Source organism: Phascolarctos cinereus, unplaced genomic scaffold (genome assembly GCF_003287225.1).
Source record: "Phascolarctos cinereus isolate Bilbo 61053 unplaced genomic scaffold, phaCin_HiC Scaffold_5;HRSCAF=322, whole genome shotgun sequence".
NCBI lineage: Eukaryota > Metazoa > Chordata > Mammalia > Diprotodontia > Phascolarctidae > Phascolarctos > Phascolarctos cinereus.
This window is the reverse complement of record NW_027555958.1, coordinates 233,643,032-233,667,678: the sequence shown is the minus strand read 5'-3', so window position 1 is coordinate 233,667,678 and position 24,647 is coordinate 233,643,032. Positions and strand designations below refer to the sequence as shown.

Genomic DNA, 24,647 nt, shown 5'->3' with positions numbered 1-24,647 from the left:
CCCAGGTTGTGAGGATCAAATGAGATAATTGTAAAGCACTTAGCCCAGTACCTGCCATATAATAAATGCTATGTAAATGTTAGTTATGATTATTGTTGTTATTGTTATTATCATTATTATCCAGACTCAGACACTTACTAACTTTGTGACTCTGGGCAAGTCATTTAATCTCTTCAGTTTCCTCTGCTGTAAAATGAAGATAACAATATCACTTACCTCCCAGGATAGTTGTGGGGATCAAATGAGAAATAATTGTAAAGCACTTAGCCCAGTGCCTGGTACACAGTACCATATAAATGTTAGCTATTATTATTGTTGTTGTTGTTGTTATCCAGCCTCAAACACTTGCTAACTGTGTGACCCTGGCAAGGCACTTAGCCACTGCCGGCCTCAATTTCCTCACCTATAAAATGAATATAATAACAGCACCTCCTCCCAGGGGTGTTGTGAAGATAAAAGAACATATTTGTAAGCACTTGGCACAGTGCCTAGCAGTAGGTGCTTAAAGAAGGCTTATTTCCTTCTGCCCTACCTTCTATCGCCCTTGCATCTTACTTTCTTTCTGTAAGCCAATGTCCTACGGCTCCTTCACCTTTGTAGGGCCAATTCCCCATGGGTTGTGATCCTATCCTTCCCCATATCCTTCTAGACTTTGTTTCCCTCATCCCCCATTCCTCAATTCCTGTAGTACTCTCTCTCTCTCTGTTTCTCTCTCTCTATCTGCCTCTCTCTCTCTCCAACCCCCTTTCTCTGTCTCTCTGTCTTTTTATCTCTCTGTCTCACTCTCTCTCCACTGATTCATTGTGAGAATCTCTCCTCTTTTCAAGGTATACCTTGAGTCATGTGACTCTTCTGATCAAAACCCTGCAAAATCTATGCAGTAAAATTTAAGCTTCTTTCCCTGTCATTCAAGGCCCCTAGATATCTGGTATCATCTCACCTCTCCCAACTTTTTCTCACACTATTCCCATTCATCTAATCTACAATTCTGGCCAAATTGCACCCCTTGCCGTCTCACATACAGATATACATAAATACATGTATGCCTATATATGTATATATGCATGCCTACATTTCCCACCTGTGTGCCTCTGCTCACACTATTCCCTACCTGAATGCCTTCAACCCTGCTCTCCACTTGTTTAAAGTGTCCTCAACCTTTATATCCCAGCTAGGCATTAGATGATATAGTGAATAGATTATTGGTATTGGAAGACCTGACTTCAAATCAGCCTCAGGTGATTACTAGCTGTGTGATCCTGGGCAAGTCACTTAATCTCTATGTACTTCAGTTTTCTCACCTATAAAATGGGATTAATAATAGCACTTACCTCCCAGGATTGTTGTGAGGGAAAAAAATTATATTTGTAAAGCACTTTGCAAATCTTAAAGTGCCAGCTTTTATAACCACCATCGTCATTATTAAAATGTTCTTTCTTCTAAGAAGTCTTCTTAATTGCTGCTTGGTAATTGATTATTCTAAACATTTCACATAGCACTTTTGACTTCCTTGATTTACATATCATGCATTATTTTGTAGAATATTTATCTCTTGTTATATGCCAAAATTCTCATTAGACCATAAGCTAAAAGAATATGGAGATCTGTCCCGTCTACACTTTTCTTTATTTTCCTCAGTGTCTAGTGTTTAGCACAGTTGGTTCTAAAAAGATGTTTATTGTGAATTCCTTCCTCTCTGAAGCCTTTCACTAGACCTTTCTCATACCTTTCCAGGACACAGTGGATGAATATAAGATAAGGTAAGACAAGGCAAAGGCTGAAACATGTCTGAGGATTCTCTTAGCCAAGGGTGTTACTGTGGGCCCTTTAAATCCACTGAGAATTGGGGAGGGGGCCCTAGTGGGGAGTTCACTGCCTTAGAAGGAGCTCAGTAGCAGCTGGAGGGGGAGGAGCCAGGTTTCTGGCACTGAATTCCCCAGATTAACTGGAACACTTTGAGGTGGGGTGGGGGTTAGGGAAAATGCCCTGGGTTGGGCATGATAGCTAGGGAATCTAGTCCCCCCTCCCAAGGGGAGTCAAAAATAACCAGTGAGGGTCAAAGGGACCTCCAGGGATGGATTTGGTGAAGGGAGGAGAAGAATGGTGGTGGTAAAGGAAGCTATCACTCATCAGGGGAAGGCGTTTGGCTCAAAGCCACTCACCTAAATGTCAGAGGGAACAGGGCTGGGTTGGAAAGAGAGGGACAGGGAACCTAGACTGTGTTACTTGCAGAGGGCTTTCAGAGGTCCAGGAGGTATGAAAAAAAAAAAGATTCCTCTATTACCATCTCACCTTTGCCCAAATCACTCTGACTTCCCCAGTTGACTCTGAGTCAAAGAGTGAGGGTGTTGGAAATATAGACAAAATGGTCAGTAATCAGAGTCTGCAAGAAGGTAGTGGGGAGGTGAAGAGTAGAAAGAGGACCTCTTAATACCTTCTCATCTTTTACCTTTGTCCCTTTCAGACAAGGGGCCATCTCCAGTTGTCTTATTCTATAGCCGGCCACTGGACCCAGATGGCTCTGGAGGAGAAAGTGAGCCTGGTGACTTTGCACAGCCCTTCCTCATTTAAATCTAATTCACTTGATTGTCATGGCATCACCTCCCTAATGTCATGGTCCTCTTCTAAAACAAAGGACAAACAACTGTTTCAGACCACTCCTCGTAAGAGTAGGAAAAACTCTATACATATCAGAGGTGGGAAAACTGAAGCCGAGATTGGTTAAGCAATTAGTCTGAAGTCCAGATCTATGTCAAAGGTTAAATTATAGACATGAACCCAGATTTTCTCACTTCTAAACCGTGGTTACCTCCACATATCCAAAACCTAGGGAGCTATGATAAAAAGAAAAAGATTCCCCAAAAGTGAAAAGTCAGAAATGGTGAAATGAATCCAGTCATTTTAGGAGCTAAGTCTAAGAAGGTTGTCTGAGGCTTAACTCAGAGAACTTGTGACTTGTCCAGGGTCAGACAGCTAGTAAGTATCCAAGGTTGGGTTTGAATCCAGATTTGGCCCACTGACCACTATGCTCCTCTGTAAATTGAAACGAATTTCAAATATAAACAACACCCTAGCACACAGATGTAGACGTAGACATCTTTTTTGCTTCTTTCCTATTCAACTTCTTCCAAAAACAAAACCAAAAACATATTCTTTAAAAAAAAAACACCTTAAAGAGCTACAGAAATATGAGTTATTATTGCTTTATTATTATTATTATTACAAATAATAATAACAAAAGGGTTAAAAGTTTCATACCAGACAAAGATGGGGTGGGGAGTGGTGCGAGGTCCAAGCATGGGATCTGCTCCATGATTCTCAGAAATGTCCTGTTCAAGGCAAACTAAAATTCATTACACAGTATGTCCCAAAAGTCTTGGCGCAGTGTTAAGCTTTAATTGCTTAATAACTATTAAACTTTAATGACTTAAAATTGCACTAAGATTTTTGAGACACCTTGTATATAAATATTTTATATCTATTTAACCATGATAAAGACATACTTTGTTATATATTTTGTTTTCTCACTGTTTTCTATCTCTTTGCTCATCCCTGGTCCAAAACCACCGCCACTTACCAATCACTCAATTAAACTATGTTCACTAGTAATTTCTGGCACTGTTAGCACCTCTATGGGGTATATGTGCACCCCACCCCCCAGTTCATTCCCCAGGACACCCTTGAGACACACAAGGTTGTGTTCCTATTTGTCCCCAAATGTATTTACATCTGCACATGAATGTCTGAAGATACCCCTGGCCAAGTAAGCCTTACTCCTCTTATCTCACTGGCTTGAGACCACCCTAAAATGTCCCTGACCAGATTCACACCCTGCCCTCTTTAGGCCAGCTTGGGATTCCTTTGCCAGACCCTGAGCATTGGAGACATATTTGAAAGTATCTCACTTTAGTGGATAGAGCACCAGCCCTGGGTTCAGGAGGACCTGAATTCAAATGCGGCCTCAGACACATAACACTTACTAGCTGTGTGACCCTAGGCAAGTCACTTAACCCCATTGCCTAGCCAAAAAAAAAAAGTATCCCACTTTGAGGATTTTTCTCAGGTTTTAGAAGGAAAGAGACTTGGTACTATGGGGAAATGGAATTGCTGTGTGACTTTCAATTAAATAAACATGGATAAATTAGCATCTGTTAATTTCGAATCAATATCTCTGGCACTGACTTTTTCCCATTCTGAAGCCCCTATCCACCGTTTTACTGAACTTTGACCTAGCCTATTCCCAAATCTCTCCTTCATCCTGATCCTGCCCAACTTCTTACTGAAAAGATCTTTTATCCCTATTAGAGGACACAGTGACCCCAGTCTAAATTTTCAGGAGACACTGGTCACTCCACCATCACTTCTACACACCCTAGATGGGGTTGTGGGAGCAGCGAGTTGATGAGTATAAGCATGATGCTGGAGTAGAGCAAGGTAGTGAGTGGGGTGAGGGAGGCATTGGAGAGAAGGAGGCCAGGGCATCTGACCTGCCAACTTTCTGTCTCTACCTACTGATAAATAGGGGATTCCAATGGCCAAGATTTTCCACTCCCCCCACTGCAACATATTCGTCACTCAATTAAAAAAAGACTGGGGGAGGGAAGGCACTGGTTATAAGGCCTGTGCCACAGAGGGGCAGGGGACATTGAGCTCAGAGAGTCCTAGCTCTCTCCTGCTATTCTCAGCCTGATTTAGCTGTTGACAGCTGCTGCCCACCAGCCCAGCTAGCTCCCTGTCTGTGGCCTGGCCAATCCCCAAGCCCTAGACTCTTCAGTCCGGTGACTCCTACAGCCCGCCCCCAAATGGCTGAGAAAGAACAGGCTGCTGCTGCTTCCTCAAAATGGAGAGGGGGACTCTGAGAACCTGGATGACCCTGAGAAATTGAAGGAGCTGATTGAGTTACCACCCTTTGAGATTGTCACAGGGTAAGAGACAGGTTGTTGCTACTCTTCTCTGGGTGAGGTAGAAGGGAGATTTTCTGGAAGAGCATGAGGCCTCGGGAAAGGTGGTGGAGGCTGACCAGAGTTGGGGAGGTGAGAATTAGGGAGGAATTGGCTAGACTGTGCCCTGAAATTAGGGTTGGGATGTAGACATTAAATCCAGACTGAGGCATAAGTGTTTTTAATATGTGAATTTGGGGATGTTAGGACATCAGCCTTGAACGGTAAGGGGCTTCTTTGTGTCCTTGCTATTAATAATAATACATTTATATAGTCTTCAAGGTTTACTAAGAATTTATTTCACAAGTCTCTGAGGTAGCAATCTCAAATCAGGTGAGACTCCTCCAGAGAGTTATTTGCTGGGGTAAAGTTTGGTTGGTATTTTTGTCTGTTTTATTTTTAATCCTTTCAAAGGGTTCAAGAGGGAAAGGAATAGCAGAGGCTTGGAAACTCTACTATCTCTAATTTTGGCAGGGAGGTGGGCAGTGGATGAGATCCAGAGAGAGAGAGAGAGAGAGAGAGAGAGAGAGAGAGAGAGAAACATTTCAACAGGGCCCCAATTGAAGTTGTCCCCTTCCCTGTTTGCTGGGCTCTAATCTGAAGAAAAGATTCCGCAACAGGAATTGAATGAGAGATAGTTTCTTCCTATAAATCTTTTGTGAATTTCCCTAAGGGAGAGAAGAAGCGATCCATGAGCCCCATGAGCAAGGAGCTAGTACATAGTCCAGGTCGAGAATCCAGGACAGTGAGATAAGTGCACACAGTGTGAAGCATAGGGACATTCCGGTCAGGTGGGAGGTGGAGGGTATTGGGTCTAATTCTGCCTAAGTAAAGTGGGCTTCCTGGACAAGAGGAAATAGGTTCAGGTGAAAGGAACAGGGAAGGAGAGGGGCTGTGTTTGGCATCCATTTGGACCCCACAGACTTGTCCAGAACACTCCTACTCCATATAGAACTCCAAGAAATCCCCTTCATTTTCTCTCTTCCTTAGCCCTCTAACTGTAGCTACTGATAAATTACTAGACAGAGAGAGCAAGACAGGGGAATTTGAGGAGCTGACCTCAGCTGTACCTGACCCCCAAATCCTTCCCCACACCTCAATATCTCTCACTATCACCTGGGGAGAACAGCAGGGAGCTCTCTACTTGCCCCTTAAAGCTTTCCCCCATTCCCCCGTGTCTCCCTCTGAGATTTGGGGAGAACAGCAGTGCTCAAGATGGGTGGGGATCACAGTCTCAGAGATGGTGGATAAAATAGGAGCACAGTAGCTTCCAAGGGCAGGAAAACCTTACTCAGGGGGGATTCATCCTGAATCCTGAGAGGAAGAACAGCCCCCAAGTTTGTGCTGACTTGTGCCCACTCACATAATATCACCCTTATCCTGGGATTAGGGGAGCAGCTGGGGCCAGACAGGTCCAGGGACAGAGAAAGCTCTGGTGTAGCCTGGCCAAGAGATCCCCATCCAGCCCCCCCTTAGATCTTTAACTGAGCCTCCCCTCTACCACTGATACCCCTGACTGAAAGAAATAAAAAGAACAGCTAAGGGCCATTGATGGAGTGGGGTTGGGGAGGTGTAGGGACATTAGGAGGCTTTCCTACTATCCAAGCACCCTATTTTATACAATCCTAGGCCATACACACATATGTCCCTGCCATTGCAATGGAAAGAAGTTTCCTAGCCTATGGATATGACCAGGCACTGAAGCCTCTTCCGTGTTTTGTGTACTCCAAAGATAAGCAATTCCTAGTGACAGACAAGTCCCTCAAGAGCGTGAAGTTCACATTTAACATTTGTTAAATGTGATTTTGGAAAAAAAAGCAAAAAGCACCTCGCCTTCATTTCCACACCTCACATCTCCAATCTAAGGGGAAAGGGAGGGTGTCATTGAGGACTTGCAATAATGAAAAACTAGAAATCTGTAGCAGAGAGAACAGAAAGCTCTGAAATGAACAGTGAGAAACCCTACGTGTTCCCTTTCCACACTCCAGAGAAACAAGCAACAGATGTAGGAATTTGTCCCCTGAGGCCCCTCTGGGTCAGCCAGCGCTGAGACAGCCTGTAAGTGTCACTGTCCATCTGTCCTGAGAGGTATGAAGAGGAAGGGATTTTTGTACCTACCCCTCCTCACTTGTCAACCTCTGTGTCACTGAGGTCAGCAAGCTCCCAAGTCAAAGGGGATTCTTCAGGTCAGACTCCTTGAGGGGCCTCTGGGATTTGGGCCTTGATTTGGCAGGTTAGCTCAGAGCACTTCATACCCTGTGACTTCTTGGTGGCAGAAGAAGGGAGGGAGGGAAAGAAAAGAAGGTAGGGATGGGAAAGAGGATAGGAAGGAAGATGCAGAAGAAAGAGAAAAAAATAATCTTTTTTTGCCTTTAGAGTTCCTGTCTTCGACCCAGAGATTGACAGGATGCATACAAAAGACACAGACCAAGAACTTTTATAAAATAATGTGAAAAAAATTTCAAAGACCACCCTGCAGGAGTGGAATAGAATAATATGGAGAAGTGGCAGGGTAGAGGAAAAATTAAATGCCTTTGCAGATGAGCTGGTACCTCCAGAAAAGGGAGAATCTGTCTTGTGATGCTCATCCCATAAGCCCCTCACCACCTTCTCAGCCCCTGAGCCGATGAGGCAGAGGGTAGCAAGTACTATGCCTTGGAGGCAAACAGCTGGAAATATAGGCATGTTTTAGAGAACTGAAGAGTTCCCCGGGGATGTGGGGTGGGGGTGGTACTGTAGACCTGAGCCCCACAAAGCTTTGGGCTTCTGGAGAACCAGAGATTGGTAGAGAATTTCTACCTGGTCCATTGAGTTTTGCTGTCACCTCTGAAAGCAGTAGGGCAACTAGGTGGTACACTGGATAAAGCTCTGGGCCTGAAGTCAAGAAGACTCCTCTTCCTGAGTTCAAATCTGACCTCAGACACTTCCTAGCTGTGTCACCCTAAGCAAGTCACTTAACTGTGTTTGCCTCAGTTCCTCATCTATAAAATGAGCTGGAGAAGAAAATGGCAATCCAATCCAGTATCTTTGCCAAGAAAACCCCAAATGGGGTCATGAAGAGTCAGATATAACTGAACACAGTACAACTGAGGGGAGTACCAGAGATAAAGTCTATGGTTGTGTGTTCCCCTTCCATAGGGTTACACGATTGCTACTTCTACCCCAAAGCAATATACGTCATATGTCTTTGGGGTATGTGTGTGTGTATGTCTGTGTGGGTGAGTGTATGTGTCTACCTGAAGAAAGCCGATATCAGCAAATGAAAGCAGCAACCCTAGGAATCTCCTTAGTCATGATGCATCAGCAAAAATGAGAGAAAGGTTACAGAGGAAGTGAAGTATCCTGGTCATAATCACAAATTCCAAATGCCCTTTGGGGTCCTGGAGCACATTAAAGGGATGGCCCAGAAGGAAGAGGCACCATCCAGCTGACTCCATCCAGCCTTGATTCTATGGCAAAGTCCTGGGCCTTTGGCTCTAAAAGGAGGTCACACAGAGCTAGGTGAGTGGTGACAGCTGGAAAGCTTCCTGGGAAGGAGTCATATATAATATATATATATATATATATATATATATATATATAGAGAGAGAGAGAGAGAGAGAGAGAGAGAGAGAGAGAGAGAGAGAGAGAGAGAGCAGGCTCGGGCCTCTCATCTTCTTGAATAGGGACACCAGAGAGGTTCCCTTCTCAAGAAGGAGGGCCTCTGCATGAGATGGTGTTGCCACAATGGGAAAAGGGGAGGGAATACACATTTATGTAGCGCCTACTATGTGCCAGGCACAGTGCTGAGAACTTTTTTCAAATATTACCTCATTTGATCTTCACAACAATCCCGTGAGGTGGGTGTTATTATCCCCATTTTACAGTTGAGGAAACTGAGGCAGACAGAGGTAAAGTGATTTGCCCAGAATCACACAACTAGTAAGTGCCTGAGGCTGGATTGGAACTCAGGTCTTCCTAACTCCAGGCCCACTGCCCTACCAATTTTCTTGACATGAAAGCACCAGGCTGTTTGACTGACTACATGATTACTAAGGTTCCTTCTAAATCAAAGTTCTACTCTGCTATACTGGTTTCACAAGGCCATGGAGTATACTCACTCCACTTCAAAGAACCTTCCTGGGTTCCTTTTTGCTCTGGGTGGAAGTAGTTCGGGAAGAATCTACATTTTTCCTTACCCCAGGAGATGAGGAAGCAAGAGGTTCTTTTCCATGATAGAGGAAACTGGGCCCCTCAGTTACATGAATCCTGATTCTTACCCTAGACTGATTGTTTGGCCTCCTTCATTGACCAGGGGCAGAAATAAGCAGAAACTTAGAGAAAAGGGGAGGACGCAGACATTTACCTTCATTGTAATATAAGGCTATCTCACCTCCAGTGCCAGACGCTAACATCTCCCCTCCAAAATTCCCACAGAGGCAGTCAAGCAGGCAGTGGGGCAAGAGGCCATGGGAAAGCACAGATGGGTAAGGTTGCCTCCCTCCGTAGCAAAGCTCACCTCCAAGGACAGGTCAAGGGATCATGGGATTTTAGAGTTTAAAAAAGACCTCCGAAACTATAGAATTATCTAGTCCAGGGATGGGAAATCTGTGGCCTCAAGGCCACATGTGGCCTTCTAGGTCCTTGGGTATGGCCTTTGGACTGACTCCAAGTTTTACAGAACAAATCCTTTATTAAGGGGATTTGTTCTGTGAAGTTTGGATTCAGTCAAAGGGCTGCACTGGAGGACCTAGAGGGCCACGTGTAGCCTCAAAGCCACAGGTTCCTTACCCCTGATCTAGTCCAACCTACTCCTTTTACAAATGAAAAATGGAGGCCCATAGAAGGGAAGTGACTTGAGTATGGTCATACAAGTGATAAGTAATGGAGCTAGGAGTTAAACCCAAAGCTTCTGGCTTCCAAATCCAGTGTTCTGATGTTGTGAGGCTAAAATGAAATATTTGTAAAGTTCTTAGCACAGTGCCTAGCACATAACAGGCACTTAAAAAATGCTCATTCCCCCACTTGTTCTGTTTTCTTTCCAGTTCCTGGTCTCTGAGTTCTCCAGGTTTTTCTAAACTCCCACTGGTATAATCTTCCTGAATAGTCATTAGTCAATAAACATTTATTAAGTACCTACTAAGTACTGGGCACTGAGCTAAGGACTAGGGACACAAAGAAAGGTCAAGACAATTCCTCTTCTTAAGAATCTCACAGTTTAATGGGGAAGACAACATGCAAACCAAACTATATATAAGCTGGAAATAACCAACAGAGGGAAGGCATTAGAATTGAAGGGGGATTAGGAAAGATTTCCTGTAGAAGGTGGGATTTTAGCTGTAACATGAAGAAAGCCAAGAGGCAGAGATGAGGAGGAGAACATTCCAGGCATGGGAATAGCCAATGAAAAGGCCCAGAGCTGGAAGACAGATTGTCTTATTCAAATAACAGCAAGTAGGGCAGTGTCACTGGGTCAAAGCAGACATAGAAGGAAAGAGGTACAAGAAGTTTTAAGAAGACCTGAAGGGGCCTGGGGCAGATTATGAAGAGCTTTGGGCTTTGAGTAACAGAGTATTTTACAATTGATCCTGAAGGTGATAGGGAAACACTAGAATTTATCGAGTGGGATAGGGGGAGGGGTGTGACACAGTAAGCTCTGAGCTTTCTGAAGGTCATTTTGACAACCGAGGTCAGTGGGGAGAGATTTGAGGCAGGACCCTCTTCCTCTCCCAATCTCACTCTAAGGGCTCAGACAATTGCCAAGGATAATTCTATCTCATTCTCTCCAAACCTGGACTGCCCCGTGGGCTAATGGGGATATATTTACCAGGACAAGCATACTCCTTCCCCATGGCTCATCTAAAAGAGCAGCTGGCAGAGATGGTCCTTTACAAGGAAAGAACGCAAGCTTAAGCTGCCTCCCAGGCTCTCACTTGGGACATACATAGACTCTTACAAATATGTACAAGTTCTTTAAACCTCTCACAAGCATCTTCCCCTGATGATGGAGAGGGACAGGAGAAGAGAGAGAAGGGGAAACTGAAAAAAAAAAGCAACAAGAAGATAATATTTGTAAAGCACTTAAAACGGTGCCTGGCACATAGCAGGCACTTAACAAATGTTGGTTTCTTTCCTCCCCTCTCTTTTGAGAGCAAATCTGGTGGAAGCGTTAAGGGAATGGAAAGAAGAAGGGAGAGTTGAAACTAGGTAACTTTCAATGATCAATGTGTAACTTGGGATTTTTTTCTGCCACAAATGTTTAATCCCACTGCCACCCATGTTTCTGTGTGGCAAGTAACCTCTGTTACTTCTGCCATGCTGGTATGTGGTGCCTTAGGCAATGTGCCCTTCCTCCCCAATCTTTCCTCCCTTTCAGTCTTCCCCAATTTACCATATTTATCATATTGTAGAACCTAATTTATCATATTTTAGCTTCTATTTGAGCTATCTGGATACATGCTTTATGCCATTCTAAGGCAAAGGCTGACTTTGTATCCCTTCCAAGGGCCTAGTACAATGACAAATGCTACTGAAGTGGAAGGAGGGCTGAATCTGGAGTCTAAGTAACCTGGATTCAAATCCCAGCTCAGCTACTTACCAGTTATGTGAACTTAGGCAAGTAACTTTATCTCTGGGCCTCAATTTCCTCACCTGTAAAATGAAGGCATTGAACTAGACCTTTAAGATCTCTCCTAAGATTGGAAAAAGATGTTTTATTTATTCACATGTCCCTTTCCACCACATAATAATGCACCCCCAAATTTTGAGGACATACTGTGATTATCAAGAGCAACTGGTTATCACAGTTGGAGAAGCTATATAAGATTGATCAGAACACCTTTGTTGTTGAGCCATTTCAGTCGTGTCTGACTCTTCATAATCCCATTTTGGGGTTCTCTTGGCAAAGATACTACAGTGGTTTGCCATTTGCTTCTCCAGGTCATTTTACAGATGAGGAACTGAGGCAAATAAGTTAAGTGACTTGCCCAGGGTCACACAGCTAGTAAGTGTCTGAGGCCAGATTTGAACTCAGATCTTCCTGACCCCAGGCCCAGCACTCAATCACTGTACCATCTTGCTGCCCCACCTCAAAACACTAGTCTGTCTATATCACAGAATTTCAGAATTGAGAAGAACACGAGAACTCATTTAGTTTGGCCCATATGTGACCAAGAAGCCTCTTACAAAGTATCTGACAAGTGGCCATCCAGCTGTCCACCCTAGATGCTCTTTGTTGAAAGTAAATAGAAGAGTGCCTAAAGAATTGTTTAAGAGTATCAAGTTCTTCTGACTAAGCAGTGCATTGGATAAAACACTAGTCTGGGAATCAGGAAGACTCATCTTCATGAGTTCAAATCTGGCCTCAGACACTTCCTAGCTGTGTGACCCAAAGCAAGTCACTTTACCCTGTTTGCCTCAGTTTCCTCATCTGTAAAATCGGCTAGAGAAGGAAATGCCAACCCCTCCAGAATCTCTGCCAAGAAAACCCCAAATGGGGTCACAAAGAGTAGGATATGACTGAACGACAACAAGGGAGAATCATACTCTTGGTTGCAGTATCCTAGGACACTAGATTCATAACATCAGCATCTCCTCCTCTGCACTCAGTATTTAAGAAGTAAAATATGTGCTGAAAGGGTTTGCATAAGTAAATGTGAAAATCAGGAAGAGAATTCTACTGCTGCTACAAAGAAAGAAATACATATACTGTTGGATTATCTGTGTCACTGCTTTCTTCTGTTAGGGGGAAATAATTGAGACTATTATATTATGACCAAAAAAAAAAATCACCCAATAGAGGGGAGCTCCTTAACCTTTTGTTATGTCATGAGGTTCTTGGTAATTTGGTGAAACCTATGGACCCTTTCTCAGAATAATATTTTTAAATGCATAAAATAAAATACATAGGATTACAAAGGAAACCAATTACATTGAAATGAAGATAAATTTATTCTCCCATTCAAAATCATAGAGCACTTGAAATCTATCCACAAGACCTCTTGTGGATCCCAGATTAAGAACCTCTTATATAGGGAAAGTTTATTACCCCTTTCAGACATTTTAGCTGTCTTTCTGACCTGTTTCCATCTTCCCAATGTTGACCTCCAGAACCTAGATGCCTTGGTTTCAAGAGAAGCTCCTAATTAGATGGTAAACTTTCTTTATGTCACTAGCATTTAGCATAGTGCTTGGCAAGTAGTAGATACTTAATAAATGTTTATTGACTGACAATAGGCAGCACCTCCCTCTATTTTCCCTTGATCAAGATACCCCAAGAAAAGCCAAGCTGTCCTAGCTTCCCAGCCCTCAGGAGAATCAAGAGCCAAAACTTCTTCTATGATTTGTTCTTCTTTTGAAATAGTTTCCTCTGTAGCAACATCTGGTATAGCGCACTCACTAAGCAGGAGAGGAGTCTGATGCTGGAGTGAGGGGTAAATTGGGTATTTATAGAGGGCTGACCTTTTCTTCTCTCCTCTGGTTTCTGGTTTCTCTGGGTTCCTTCCTTGTGCTCAGGGAAGCTGGGTTTCAGTATTCCAGTAGAGAAGAGGGCTATTTTCAAGCTGGGCACTTCATCTTCAGATCTAGCACTTAGTACTAGGCTGGAACAAATTAGCTTTCTCTGCTTGAGAATCTATCTGGTAAAATCTTTGGGATGGAAGAAAGTCAAAGTGATAGGGCACTCTGCAAGTTCTATTAATTTGGTCAGAAATAATTTACAAAACGTTTGTGCATTTAACACTTGCTTTGGCTAAATCCCTAAACTCTGCAGGAAATACCTGTAGGACTTGTGAAAGTGCAGCTACTCATCCTGTTAAGGGATTTACTCAATTACTGAGATTGCTCTGGCCTGCACTGGGGGGTGGAATGAAGGGAAATGGTGTCAAAGAAGAAGCAAAATGCAAATGAAGAGTAAGTTAGAGTTAAAGCAAAAAATACAATGCTTTTTCCATTCTCCATATTCCTCTCTATACATATACAATACACACACAGATATTTTATATGTAAATAAATATAGTGTATGTAATACAGACTAGATATATATGTTCTATAAACATTATATGTATGTTTTGTTGTTTGTCCTTCATTCTCAAAGAGGACCAATAATATCAAGAGGGTGATGTCTCCGATTTGCCAGTGAATTGGATATGAGTGGGGCAGAACTGAGCAGAGTCAGCAGCCTCACTCTCTCCTCCAGAGTTATCAAAGAATAGTACCAAAACAAAGGTCAAGATGACTGTTGATGGCCTGGGATTCAATGGATGACCTTGGTCTTCCTAAATTAAGGTCTTTCCCAGGTCTTGGTTTGTCTGAGACCATGCCATTCAATGACTAAGGGCTGCATAAGAATTGAGACAAATGATGGTTCAATTTACAATCATGAAGATATCAATCTGGGAAGGGAAGACCCTCAGAATTTCTGGCCAGAACAGAAAGCAATTGCTATTTACACTTATCCTAAGCCATCAAAAATCTAAACAATGAGTTACAGAGGCTTGAGTTGGGGCTATTATTGGCCATTCAGTGAAAGACAGAGTGATTTGGGTTTTAAGGTGGAGTCAAGTAGCTCCATTTAAATCATAATGGGCTTTCACAAAGCCTGTCTTTTCAGAGCTACATTTCAAGAAATCGAAAATGAAAACTACTCAGCACAAAAAAGTGAATTGTCCAAAGTTTTTCTGGGGGAAGAAAAGGAATTAAATAAATAAATGAATGACATGATGAAGAATAAATAGCAGCATTCTCCAACTTCTGCTCAAATAATATATTATGTAAGACACATAAACATGTACTCTTTATAATATGCTAACTATAAAGAGTATATATTTATAATATATATAACATATATAATTAGCATATTATAAAGAATATATATTTATATATTTTACATAGTAATATGCATAATATATTCTAATATACATGATATATGTGTGCATATATGTGTCTGTGTATGTATGTATGTAAACAGTTCACATTTCTATACTATTATAAGGTTTACAAAGTGACCACCCAGAATAGCCCTGTTAGATAGGGTAGTGCAAATATTATTTCCCCCATTTTAAAGATGATGACACAAAGGTGGTGAATTAACTTGCTCATAATTCTACAATTAACACTGTGAACATTAAAACCAGGTCATTATCTCTCTTCCCACAAACCCATCCTTCTTCTAAACTTTCTTATTATTATGCAAGGCTCTACCCCTTTTTTAGTCAGCCAAATTCAATAACCTTGGAGTAAATCTTGACTCAGTTCTCTTGGTTCAGCTCATATATACCCTCTCTCTTCCACAAACATAGCCATCATCCTAGTCCATACCCTCATCATTTCTCACCTAGACAAAGACTTGTTAATCGAATGCCCTGCCTCAAACCTCTCCCTACTCCAACCATCTTCTGTGTCAAACATTCTACTTGTGGACTGCATGTTGCCCAAAACACACCCAAATGTCTGTATCAGATTTAAGTGTAATTGAGAGATATTTAAGAAAATAAATAAAAATCAATGAAACATAAATAATATTACATTTTCAAACTATGTCAATATGTACCCCACAAGGATCCTTATGTGTAGTTTAGTGGCCTCCATTTCAATTAGAATTTGATACCAGTGCTCCACATTACTGCTAGTAATCTGCCTAAAGCTCATCTGACCATGTCACTTCACCCCTACCCTCACCCCACCCTGACCAACTCCTACTCAAGAAATTCCAATGTTTCTCTATTACCCCTAAGATTACATATGAACTCTGCTGTTTTAGAACTTAAAGGTCTTCATAGTCTGGCTGGTCCCTTCATGTCCTTCCAGTCTTTGAACTCATTAACTTTTTACTCTACTCTGCAAACCCCATAGTCCAGCCACATGGGCCTATGTGCTATTCCTCCTAGCTCCTATTTCTATGCCTTTGTCCTGGCTGTGCCCCCTGCTAGAAATGCTCTATTTTCTAACCTCTGATTCTTAGATTCCTTGGCTTTCTTTAAGACTCAGTTCACATGCCACCTCCTCCAGGAAGACTTTTCTGGTCTCAAGCTACTAGTGACCTCTGTGCTTTAAAGCTACCTTCCCTCTACTCATTTGTCTTGATGGGCTGATTTGTATATGATGTCTCCAATTATAATGTAAGCTTCATGACAGCAGGGACAATTTTTGTTTTTTCTTTGTATCCCCAGCACTTAGTACCCTTGCCCCAACACACAGTAAACACTTAATAAATGCTTGTTGAGTAACAGTCTTAGTGATCTTTCCACTTTGCAATGTTATCTGTCACATAGATAACACCCAATTGATAAAAAAAAAACCTTGTTAACATTTATATATTGCCTTAAGCTTTACAAAGCACCTATATACATTATCTTGTTTGATCTTCATAACAACTCTGTGAACCAGGCATTATAGGTATCAATGTCCCCATCTCACAGATGAGGAAATGAAGGTTTGGAGGAGTTGTGACTTGCTTACAGTCACAAGCTAGTGTCAAAGGCAGGATTGGAACCCAGTTCTTTCCTGATTCCAAGTCAAGCACTCTGCTTATGAGAGTACACCATATGATAAGCACAGTAAATGCCTAAAAAAGCTCTATTTGAGGTCTAAGAAGAAAAGAATTGCTAGCTACCAGTGGGCTTCAGGGAAAATTTCAAGGAAAAGTTGGATTGTGATTTCAACAGAGGGAGGTAGGAGAAGAGGGGCAGGGGTAGAGAAGGCCGTGAACATAGGCATGGAGGCAGGACACCATAAGCAGACTGAGCTGGAGAGTAACTTACATAGAAGTTACAGAAAGCAAGGGTAGAAAAAATAGGCTGGTGCCAGTTTATGAAGAACATTTAGTGGGAGGCCAAGCAGATTCTATTTTATTCATATAGGGAGTCACTGATAGATTTTGAGGAGGAATGATAGCATTAGATTTGTCCATAAATTAACCTGACATCCCCAACAGATTGAAGGAGCAGGACAGGAGGGAGAGTTGAAATGGGAAGATCTGTAAGGAAGCTATTATTATAAGCCAGTTGGGAGGTAACGAGGGACTAAGGTAGTGGTAGTGAATAGAAAGTAGAGGAGCGGGAGAGATTATAACCTTTTTGGTATCAGTTTGGAGATCTGCTTGCTTCAAGGTTAAGAAAACGTATGTGTTATGGACCTTCCTGAAAATTTTTGCTTGGGGACCCAAACCTTCTGCATATTCTGCTACATGGGATAGTGTGTCAATAGTTATTGCATATCCTCCATGTGGAGAGTTCTATAAAAGCCATTCTGAGGAAACAAGGTTCCTTTCTATAGAGAGCTTCCAACCTGAGGGGGAAAAGGTTCATAAGCAGAAAAGAGACTTAAGACAATGTCGCAAGCAACATGGAAGTGACTGCAAATGAATATTGTCCAACAGAGCAATTAAATGATAAAGGGAGAAAGAGTAAAGATATGATCTGGAGTCAAAGGGTTGAAATCCTGGCTCTGGCACTTAGCACCTGTGTGACACTGGTTAAATAATAGCCTTTCTGGGTCTATTTCCTCATCTGAAAAGTGAGGTGGGGGGCATGGATTACGTGACTCTATGGTTATCTAGTGATCATCTATGGTCCCTTTAAGCTCTAAGTCAGCTCTATGACGATGAGTGGAATGAGGGTCTTGGGAAGGAGGTTTTCAGATTAGTTTGAAAGGGAACAGATACAAGGTTTGATGGAAAATAGAGGAAGAATAGGATCATAAAAGCATAGATTTCAAGATGGAGATTATATTACAGGACATCTAATTCACCACCTTAGGTCAGAAATGAGGAACTGGGGTCCAGAGAATTTAAGTGAGTTGCCCAAAGTCTTGCTGGTTGTAAGTAGTAAAGATTCAAACCCAGGACCTCTGACCCCAAATCCCTCTCTTTTTCCATTGTTCCAAAGTTCTTCTACTTAGCTGCCAAGCCTAATCATTCATCTTAGATGTGCTAAAAGGTTGGTAGCTTGGGGTGAGTCTGACCTTGTGCTGTGGTAAAGAGTGGGCTCCAGGACAGGGATCTCATCAGAGTTCCCATTCTTTTGAAATGTTAAGTAAATAATAAACACCTCTGGTCCAGGGACAGAGGGGCTTAGGGAGCTAAGTATAGTGTACTGAGAATGCCAGGGGCTGGGCCCCCACAGTCATTTATCTCTATAGTGGAAAATTAGCTTGACATGAGGGAACATGGAAACTTGAGTTTCAGTGGGGGAAGGGACGGCATGGTTTCTACAGGGGATTACTTAGCATTCACCCCAGTCTTTGGCATCCATGGCTGATCCCTTAGGTCATCAGTATCTGGGAGCACCAATGCTTTCCTTTCAGGTTTGCCAGTGATTTGAGTAACCACTACTTCAAATTAGGTCAGAGTAGGATCATGGATTTCAAACTGGAAACGACCTTAGAGATCATCTTAGTTCAACCCCCTCATTTTACAAAGGAAGAAACTGAGGCCCAGATACAAATGACTTGTCCACTAATGAGTGACAACTAGTTAGTGGCAGTGCTGGGACTTGAACCCACATTCTAAGACTCTCTCCACACTATTTCTTGTAGTCTAAACAATTTACCCCTTAGTTAGATACTGTCTCATATTGTTTTGTTTCATGTATGTCTTATCTTCCTTGATTAGATTATAAGTTCCTTGAAGGTAGGAACTATTTTTCATTCTTCTTTTGCAACCTCCATTGCATCTAGCACAGTTCTGGACATACTGCAGGTACTTCCTCAATAAATATTTTATTAGAGAGGTAGCTATTTGACTTTGGATAAGTTGCTCACAAAGTTGTTAAAAAGTGCAAGTGAGATCATGTATATTGTCAGGGAATTCTCTTGACTGGGAAGAATGGAATCTCTTAGGAGAGGTGTACCAGTAAATGGAGGATGCAATGATTATGAGTCAAATATAGGAAGCCAAATTAAAAACAAAGAAATTTATTAGCACGCTAAGGAAGGCTGTTCTCACTAAAAGAAGCTTCTTAGGTTATAGATCTGGTTTTTATAATCTTTTAGGTATGCTGAGAGTACACAATCCGCAGCATTTTATGGCAACTCAGGATAGATAAGAAAAGCATTTCACATGAGGAGAAGTAGAGCAGGGGGGAATCAGTTAAGGGAGAAAAGCGAAATTGTTGGAATGCAACCAGCAAGATTTATTATAAAAAATATTCCCTGTTCAAGGGAAGGAGACAAGGGGAAGTGACCAAGTACTCTTACAATTGTGAAAGAAGTCCTTTCAGGAAAAAAAAAAAAACAAAACTGCAGGATCTCTTATCTAAGGTTAAAAAGTAGTTGTTACAACAGTAAATTAGACCATCTACTTTACTATATCCTTTCTAGTTTATTATATTTCATTTCTCCTTCAGTAGGAGTTAGGAATTTCATAATATTTGGCCACCAGATAGTTCAAGAATTAGTCCATCAAGATATTGCAAAGTAATTCTAGTTCCTGTTTCTCCCCCCACCCCGCCCCCATGATGTAAAAGCATTATGGCATATGAATGCAAGGTATTATTTCTATTTTTCATAATAATTAGAAATTATTAATAAAAATTATGATGGTAACAGAGTTGAATGTTGACTACTTCCATCCATCAAAGTGATTAAGTGACTGTGATTAGGATAAAAGGAAGGAAAAGGGAAAAATAGGTAAGGGAATTCTTGCAAGTTTATCTGCAAGACTTATCAAAAGTCACCTCATTTTCTTCTCTACCATGTATAAAAAGAAATGACTGTGGTGGAAGAAGAATGGAGTTTGAAATGAAAATGGACAATTTACCTGAGGCTTTTGGTAAATGGATGTAAGAGGGGACAGATAAATGAATACTAGTAAGGTAAAAAGAAAATGCAGTTTTGTGAATTCACACTTATTATATGCCCAGAACTCACCACGCAAAGTCAAGAGAAAATTAGGAATAGCCCCAGATGGCTTTGGATGGGAGGTTTGTATGGGAATTTGGTCTGTTTTCTTAGTGGGATAAAACTGTGTACACACTGCACTCATCTCAGCCCCTCATCCTGGGGTCACCCTTGTTGCTTTTCTCATTTGTTGGCATTTGAGTGAGGGCAGGGATGTGTCCCATTAGTAGGGAATCTGCTGAAAGCTGGGAGGCAGCTTAGATTAGTGAATAGGGTGCTGAGGTCAGAAGGCCTGTGTTTGAGTCCAGGATTTGACACACACAAGTTGTGTAATGTCTATGCCTCAGTTCTATCACCTGTAAAATTATACTTTTAATATTTGTACTACCCACCTCACAGGGTTGGTATGAGGAAATTGTCTTGCAAACCTTTAAAAAAAATACTGTATAAATGCGTAATTTTATAGTTTCTTTATCTAATTTGAGGGAGTTGTACCATAATATCTCAAGTTCCTTCCAATTCTGAAGTCCCATAATTCTTGATTTTTTTTTAGGGGGAGAGGACGGCTGATTAGCCAGGCTCTCCATTGTGGTATGGATCTTTAGCTGGCTATTCTTCGAAACAAAAATCTCACCTGATGGCCCACCTCATCTCCTTTTCCCCCCTCTTTTCCCCATCTTTAGGGAAAGGTTTCCTGTCAATTTCTTTAAGTTTCAATTCAGGAATGTGGAATACAGCTCTGGACGGAACAAGACCTTCCTGTGCTATGTGGTAGAAGTCCAGGGCAAGGACGGCCAAGGCCAGATGTCCCGAGGTTACCTGGAGGATGAGCATGCCGCAGCCCATGCAGAAGAGGCCTTCTTCAAAACCATTGTGCCCACCTTTGACCCTGCCCTTCGCTATAATGTCACTTGGTATGTCTCCTCCAGCCCCTGCGCAGCCTGCGCTGACCGCATCTCAAGCACTCTGAGCAAAAACAAGAACCTTAGGATGCTCCTCCTGGTGGGTCGGCTCTTCATGTGGGAGGAGCCTGAGATCAAGGCTGCCTTGAAGAGGTTGAAGGAAGCGGGATGCAAGCTACGCATCATGAAGCCCCAGGACTTCGAGTATGTGTGGCAGAATTTTGTGGAGCAAGAAGAGGGAGAGTCAAAAGCCTTTGTACCCTGGGAGGACATTCAGGAGAACTTCCTCTACTATGAGGAGAAGCTGGCTGAGGTCCTGCACTGATCTGCCTTCACATGTGAGTTTGCCCTCTCCATTAATCCTCATCTGGGCCAGGGCTTGGGGAGTAGCAACCCATAACCTACTTCCCAGTCTTCTCCTTGTACCTCATTAGTCCAGGGGCACTGGCCTCCTGGCTGTTCCACACACAAGACACTTCATCTCTCAGTTCTGGCCATTCTCTCTGGCTGTCCCCCATGCCTGGAATGATTTCCCTCTTCCACTCTGACTTCTAACCTCCTTGACTTCCTGTAAGTCCCAACTAAAATCTCACCTTCTACAGGAAGTCTTCCTCAACTTCTCTTAATCCTAGTGCTTTCCCCTCTGTTAATATCCTATTATTATTATATATCATTATATTATTTCCTATTTATAGCTTGCTTTGCATATATGTTTGCATGTTGTCTCCCCCATTGGATTTTAAGCTCCTTGAGGTCAGGAACTGTCTTGTACCTCTTTTTGTAGATCCAGCACTTGGCACAGAGCCAGGAACACATGAGAAGCTCAACAAATGTTTGAGCGAATGAATGGGTAGGAAGCAAGCTCCAGTTCTCCTATGAAGGGCTTTAACTAGGGCACAACTAGTCCTGAGGGTATAGGTACGCCCTGGTTGATCTTGTGCAAACTGGTCTCATCCCACTACATCTACATAATCTTGGTTCCCTTCTCTAAAGAACAATTTCCTCTTCTGTAAAATAAGGGGATAGGAGTAGATAACCTCTTAAGATCTCTTCCATCTCTAAACCTATGATCTCATAATCAAAATAATTTCCCCACACCCCAAAACATACAGCTGAAGTTGACCAGGGATTCCAGAGTTGAGACCCAAAGCCCTGGTAGGGTGGGAAATGCATTTTCTATGTCCGAAAAAAAAAAGGGGGGTGGGATATAAGGGTAAATTCTGTTATTAGAGCAAATATCAGAGAAGCCATTTAAACTACAGATTACCTTGTTTTTTGTCTCATGTCTATTAAAAACCTGAACCCTTCAAAAGCATACTGTTGCTGCTACCCTTTCATTATCCTTACTCCTCTTTAGCAGGTTTCTCTCCCTCCAAGGAGTAATGTTTTAATTTATTTTTCAAGTCCCACAGGAGGTTTGAATTTAATTTTTATTTGGCTCTGGTGTTTCTACACAATTATAAAATTATTTTAAAAGAGATTTAAGATTGGCATTTAGATGTATAATGCAAGAACCATTTACTTTTTATCAAGGAGCACCTCAGTAAAAGCCCATGAAAATGTGCTGAAAAAGGAGCTTGGGATGGCAATAAGCCATGCTCTGCAGGAAATGTGGTCGGTTAAGATGACGCGTTTATCAAACTAGTTGCAGGACCAGTCAGACCCCTACAGGTGTCAAGAAGAGATAAAAAAACTGGAAGAGTAGTTGTGTTAGGGAGGATTAGCTATTTAAACAGCCAATTAGGACACAATTAAGGCCAACCTGGCCTCTTGCTGAGGGTGAATTAGATCCTTAACAAAAACAGACTGAGTGCCCTCTGGGAGATTAATGGATCCTTTTCTACACATTTCTGGGTTTGTTCTGCTCTAATTTTCAATCTTAGGAAACTGAATCCCTTTGCCAGGCTCTGGGTGGGTGGTCACAATCATCTAACCATTGAGAAAGGCCTTGGAAGACATCCTGACTTTTATATAACTTTACCTCAGGTGTTTATCAGCAGTCCTTTCCCCTATGGTTTTCTTCATATTAGTTTGAGATGTAGTACCAGTTTGGTTTTAGGATGATGCTACCAGTGAGGATGTTTCAGTATCTAAGATCCAGTGTTTTCTGTGCACCTGATCCATACCTTAATGGTAATATACTCTTTCAAATGATATTTTTAAAAAATCTTTAATCTGCTTAAATTTAGTGGGAAATGCAAATGCAGAGGGATCTGGCCACCAAATAAAATGGTTAAAGGCCTTTCAGAAAACTAGGAGAGGGTTTTCAAATTGAGCTGCATTGAATCCACAGCCAGGGGTTTCTACCCTGCTCTCCTCACCAGAAATTGGACCCTTTCACTTGATTTTAAGTTTAAAGCAATACTCTGGTTTTAGATGGTGCCATTGACTCCACCATCCAGGTAATTAGACAAATAAATCCTGAGCCCAGGTGGTCAAGTGGCAAATTGCTTCCTTTTTTGGGGGGGGGCGGGGCTGAAGAGTTTGGGAGAGAACAAGTTGGCACAGTGTTCATAGGATTTCAGTTTGAGATCTTGAAGAGACCCTAGTCCAATCCCCTTTCAAAGATGAAGAAATTGAGATTCTGAGAAGTTAAATGACTTGCCCTGGGTCACATAGCTAGCAAAGTGTCTGAGGCCAAGCCCAGCACCCTAACCACTATACCATGCTGCCCCATTGTTGGGCCTTTTAAAAATATGCTTATCCACAAAGTTATTGCTATATGCCTCTGTAGGTGTGACAGCGCACACAGCGATTATTTATAACAACTTTTAAAACCTTGCTAGTTTTTGCCTTTGCCATTCTACAGTTTCTTGTACTAATGCCTCCTGAGGTCCAATTGTTATATGTTCAGGGAATACATACTAATTTTTTTTTTGGCCTAAGAAAAACAGCTAAGTTTGCCTCAAAAATAATTACTGAAAGCATGTCAAAACAGATTTTGAGATCACCTTCTGATTATCTGTAACCACCAGGCCATGGCTAATTAGGGGTTTTGGTTATTGGTGTAACCAATCAGAAAGTAGGTCTGTGGGGAGAAAGTCTAGGAGAAATAGTCATTCCTAGGTCAGAGAAAAATGATTTTTTAATTCAGAGTAGCTGGAGGTTATTCAAGTTACCAAACAGTTACTGATCAGTTGGTATAACAGCATTATCACTATTGATTAAAAATTTCCTCCTTCTTTTGAGTTGATCCTGTTACTGAAAAGGCAATCATAATTTTTTTTTTAGGCAATTGGGGTTAAGTGACTTGCCCACGGTCACACAGCTAGTAAGTGTCAAGTGTTTGGTCTGAGGCCACATTTGAACTCAGGTCCTCTTGACTTCAGGGCTGGTGCTGTATCCACTTCACCATCTAGCTGACCTGGTAATCATAATTATTAAGTGGTTAAAGGATCAACATGGCTGAACCCACAGTCCTGGAAAACAAGCATCTGTTCTAGCATTGATTTGTTGCACATTTCTTACCTGGTTTTGAAAACACAACAGAATTTTTCATTCAAGTTAGAAACAGCTAAGACTGGTTCTCTTCACATTTTTTACCATAAATATGAGAAGAAAGGAGCTCAGTCAAAAAGTAAACCAGAAATCTCAAGACATTATGAGGGGGATTCAGGGGACTAGCTCTAATAGGAATGGTATTGTTAACTCTGAAAGAAATTCTTATTTTGGGCCACCAGAGTTAGCCTCTAGTAATGTTTTTTCTCTTTTCCCTAGGGCTAGCCTGTCACTTCCAAAAGACATCAGTGACATACACAGTCATCTGGGACATGCCTGTGGCTTCCTAATACCACTTGGAGCCAGACCATATCCAAGTCAACCTCATCAGACAGGCCCCTAATGGACTAAAAATACACTCCCTGTGCTGCAATTAATTTAAGCTGTGCCCCTCTTTGTCAAAGTTGCTCATGGGGAAAGGGAGGGAAGTGGGGGGGGGCAGCAAAAGTGAAAATTTAATTGTTTAGGCAACAGTTACAGTCACTCCCCAAAA

At 42.0% G+C, this 24,647-nt stretch overlaps 1 protein-coding gene across 1 annotated transcript; it reads left to right on the top strand.

Moving 5' to 3' along the window:
* The first annotated feature begins 4,659 nt into the window (after positions 1-4,659).
* On the top strand, positions 4,660-24,531 carry APOBEC2 (apolipoprotein B mRNA editing enzyme catalytic subunit 2). Its single transcript, XM_020999620.2, is given in 4 exon segments — positions 4,660-4,834; positions 4,836-4,925; positions 20,438-20,994; positions 24,374-24,531. Coding segments are annotated over 3 exon segments (666 nt in total). The 5' UTR covers positions 4,660-4,802; the 3' UTR covers positions 20,982-20,994; positions 24,374-24,531.
* Positions 24,532-24,647: the final 116 nt, after the last annotated feature.